Source organism: Sitodiplosis mosellana, unplaced genomic scaffold (assembly GCF_009176505.1).
Source record: "Sitodiplosis mosellana isolate CC-2019 unplaced genomic scaffold, AAFC_SMos_1.0 Smas_scaffold_5874, whole genome shotgun sequence".
Lineage (NCBI taxonomy): Eukaryota > Metazoa > Arthropoda > Insecta > Diptera > Cecidomyiidae > Sitodiplosis > Sitodiplosis mosellana.
Window position 1 is genome coordinate 1541 of NW_022601116.1, and position 4512 is coordinate 6052.

General features: G+C 39.3%; 1 protein-coding gene across 6 annotated transcripts; it reads right to left on the minus strand.

The window, feature by feature from the left end:
• Positions 1-438: 438 nt before the first annotated feature.
• On the minus strand, positions 439-3619 carry LOC129573017 (RNA-binding protein 28-like). 6 transcript variants are annotated; one of them, XM_055453159.1, is made up of 3 exons: positions 3520-3619; positions 3121-3238; positions 439-2818 (listed from the first exon to the last, which is right to left on the minus strand). In XM_055453159.1, exon 3 carries the CDS (start codon positions 2816-2818, stop codon positions 581-583), a length of 2238 nt encoding a protein of 745 aa, XP_055309134.1. In that variant the 5' UTR covers positions 3121-3238; positions 3520-3619; the 3' UTR covers positions 439-580. The 6 variants fall into 6 exon arrangements, with proteins under 6 accessions (XP_055309134.1, XP_055309131.1, XP_055309130.1 ...); XM_055453156.1 differs by having other exon boundaries at positions 3121-3280; XM_055453155.1 differs by having other exon boundaries at positions 3121-3270; positions 3520-3613.
• Between the last annotated feature and the right edge of the window lie 893 nt (positions 3620-4512).

The window sequence follows — 4512 nt, forward strand, 5'->3', positions numbered from 1 at the left end:
ATTAATTGAAATTAGTATGGAAAATCGATTTTGTGGATAAAATGAGCTCAAGCACATTATCATTTTGTTAATTGGATTGCATACGTGTGTTCAGAATTAAACGCATACTTGGATTATGTCCAGGATATTCTGATGCGTTACTTTCTAAATAACAGGACTCGTGATTTGGTTTTTAAAATCCACAATTAAATTTCGATTAATAGCAGTTCTTGAGTCATTATGGTTGAATTTTGCATGTTTGACAATGCTATTCGCACATCATGAAACGAATCATTCGAACTCTTGCCCTTCGTCATAAATACAGTCAGAATCAAAAGTGGACATGAAACCTTACCTAAGTGCTTATTGTTCAACATAAAGGCGTTAAAAAGAAATTGTTCATACCAGATTTTGGTAATGCAGGTTTAGAATGACCTTAAAAGTAGGAAATGCACAGAATTTTGTTACCGTTATTTTTTATTTAATCAATGTGTGATAGGTACTAGATGTAAGAATGCAAATACATGTATGTTTTTCTATTGCTACAAAACGGAATTTTTGTTCTTAACCATGAGTTTGTGTCGTAAAGCAAAAAGAGTTGTCAATTTTGTGTGAATGGTTTGCACCATTCGACTTTGAGTATGAAGTCATCAAAATTACGACCGTTCATCAGTTTAATAGCCTTAGCAGCGTCATCGTGCAGTGCGAATGTAACAAAGGCAAATCCTTTGCAGAGTCCAGTGGTACGATCGCGCGCCAGGAAGATTTTCTTACATGATCCAATGTTCTTGACCAAAGACTCGAGATAGGCTTCAACCATCGATTCGGGAAGATTCGAAATGCGAACACTCGTGTAATCATGACGACGAATTCTCTTGGCAGGCTTCTCCTTGTACGGTGGAATATATTTAACCAGTTTGGCACTAGCCATAGCGATATCGTCAGCCAATTTACGGTGCCGTTTACGAATATCCTTGCTTGTGATGAAAGGTATGTTCAAATCCTTTGACACCGTTGCTGTTGTAGCTGCACCTTTTGGCTTCAACCAATCAACTTTGAGAATCAAGTGATCATAACCATGACCGTTCAACAGTTGAATAGCTTTAGCTGCGTCTTTATGTTTTTTGAATGTAGCATAAGCGAATCCTTTGCAGAGACCGGTGATACGATCACGCTCCAGGTAGATTTTTTTATATGGTCCAATTTTCTTGACCAATTCCTCGAGATCCGTTTCGATCATCAATTCGGTGAGATTTGAAATGCAAATACTTGTGGCGTCATCACATCGAGGAGTGAAATGAGCTTTGTGCGATGGCAGGCATTTGCTTGGCTTGGCATCGATCGTTTCGGTCATTGTTGATGGTTTCACGTCGGCCAATTTTGCAGTTTTCATCGATGCAACCTTGCGTAGACAGTCATTCGTCGAATGGTCACCGCCAAAAGAATGACATTTGGAATCAACAGCTGGATCATTCGACTCCTTTTCCTTTTTGCTTGCGTTGATTGGCACGTCCAAACATTCTGACACCGTTGCGGTTGGTGCACCAACTTGTGGCATGGCCCACTCGACAATGAGAGTCGAGTGACCATATTTATGACCATTCAACAGTTCAATTGCTTTAGCAGCGTCTTTGTGTTGCTTGAATGTAACATAAGCAAATCCTTTGCAGAGCCCAGTGATGGGATCACGCCCCAAGAACATTTTCTTCCGTGGTCCAATTTTCTTTGCCAAATCCTCAAGATCGGCAAAAACCATTGATTTGTGCAGATTTGTGATGTAAATAGATGTGGCATCAGGACAACTAACTTTGTACGGCGGCACGTATTTGCCTGGCTTGGCATCGATCGTTTCGGCTGTTGTTAGTGATTTCACGTCGGCCAATTTTGCAGCTTGCATCGATGTATCCTTGCGTGGACAGTCATTTGTCGAATGGTCACCGCCACAAAAACGACATTTGGAAAAGTTCTTCATTGCATCAACAGCTGGATCATTCGACTTCTTTTCTACCTTCTTGCTTGCGATGATTGGCACGGCCAAATCTTCTGACACCGTTGCGGTTGGTGCAGCAACTTGTGGCTTGGCCCAATCGGCTTCGAGAATCAAGTGACCATATTTATGACCGTTCAATAGTTCAATTGCTTTAGCAGCGTCCCTGCGTTTTTTGAATGTAACAAAACCAAATCCTTTGCAGAGTCCACTGATGGGATCACGCCCCAAGAAAATTTCCTTACGTGGTCCGAATATCGTTGCCAATTCCTCAAGATCGGCAAAAACCATTGATTCGGGCAGATTTGTAATGTGAATAGTCGCGGCATCAGCGGTGAAACTAGATGGTAGCACACATTTGTCTGGCTTGGCATCGATCGTTTCGGTCGTTGTTGGTGGTTTCACGTCGACCAATTTTGCAGCTTGCATCGATGTATCCTTGCGTGGACAGTCATTTGTCGAATGGTCACCCCAACAAAAACAACATTTGGAAAAGTTCGGCATTGGATCAATAGCTGGATCATTCGACTTCTTTTCTTGCTTCTTCTTTGCGATGAATGGCTGGTTCAAATCTTCTGACACCGTTGCTCTTGATGCGGCATACTGTGGCTGAGACCATTCGACGATGAGAATGAAGCCATCATAATTGTACCCGTTCAACTGTTGAATTGCTTCGGCAGCGTCTGCATGTTGTTTGAATGTAACAACTGCGAATACTTTGCAGAGTCGAGTCATGTAATCACGAGCCAAGTAGATTTTCTGATACGGCCCAATTTTCTTGACCAATTCCTCGATATTGGCAAGGATCATCGATTCGGGCAAATTCGTAATGCGAACAACTGTGTCACTCATCTGAAATAGAATCAGAACAACACAGTTTAGTATCACATTCATCTATGAAAAATATATTGAATCGCTTTTGCGTCTATGCTATTGAGCAAGCCTATAGAGGTTCCTGTCAGGCAAAATCAAGTATAAGGAAAAATCGATTGTTAAATGTTCAAGAGACAAAAATAAACGAAGAAATGTCATTGACATTGTTTTACTTTCGTTCATCCATACCCAAAAAAATACGAAAAATGTGTCTTGAGCGAGCTAAAGAACGACAAATCAAAATGATGAAAAATGAGACGACAAAAACTCTAGAGGCTCACCTTACTGAGTGAATTTTGTTCAGCATCGAGGTGTTGAGCTTTATTTGTGAAAATTGATTCGGCTTGAATAACTTCGGTGACTGGACAAGGTATTTTCGTAGTTGATTCTGTTTTCAACCTGTTTCGATATTAGTAGAAAATGTAGAATACCTAGAAATGACTTGAAAAATCAATTGAAATTGCTGATCTACAACGCGACTACAAGGAAAATTCCATAAAATTCTACTGCGCAAAAACTATCGGTGCATCTCGAAATTCATTTACCAAAACATATAAATTTTTATCAAAGTGCAAAATATGTTGATCAAAGGTGGATTTACACTTGTTATATTTTTAAACAAGTGTAAAAAACCTAACGCAATTCGATGAATTTTTATTGAAATTTTTAACAAAACTTACGTTCTATGGCAATGAATTGGAAAACTTTACTGTACGAGACGTCACAATGGCTAGAGATCGATTGTGCACGTCAGCAACATGACTTGCATTGCACCAATTCGGCGATTTTGTGTTGTGGTACTACTGTCAGCATCCAATCGCTCATGACTCCGCTTTGACATTTCTGCGTTTTCGAAACAACACAAATACACGCACATTGCACACACGACTGTAGCAAACTCTGCGTAGTTGTATTCACAGCACGAGGTCCAAGCAATGTTTATGAGCATCAACAGCCGTCACACAACCCGTCAATTGTTTGGTTTATTTTCTTAGTCATAAGCAATTGTTTTAATAGAAAACCACTTGTGGTAACAAAATCATCCTGGAAATTCGCTATTAAAGGCTAAATCAACTCCAGAATAAAAGGTATTTACGCTGAACTGTTAGATCATGTTGTTATAAAATTATCTTTTACAGAAATTGTCCAATGAAAATGGATTCTGCAGAATAAATCTTTTAAAATGAAGGTAACATTGAATGATATTGTTCAAAATTCATTTCAGCCAAAATTGAAATGTTGGAAACAGTAAAAATGGAGCCAAATTTGTTGGAAATTCAAATGGACGAGCATTTGATGACAATTCAGCACGACACCATGGTTGCATTGAATCGTTTCGAAAAATCTGGTTTGGAATTCGACAAGGAATTTCTTAACTATTTCCTGAAGCAGTCATTTGATTGGTAAATTCTATTGATTTCGATTATGTCTCAAAGCAGCATTTTCTGATGAATCGTCATCATCAGTGATGATGACTTTTTTCATACCCTCAAATTCCCTGAACAATTCGAATTCCATTTATTTCTCTGAATATAGCCTGAAACAAGCATGCATAAAATACAGTACGGAGGCAAAGCTAAGATCGACACGTGACATGAAAGCCATAATGACACCATCATCGGGAACAGAAAACACGACGATTCCATTTTTGGGAACAGAAGAAGCCGTCATAT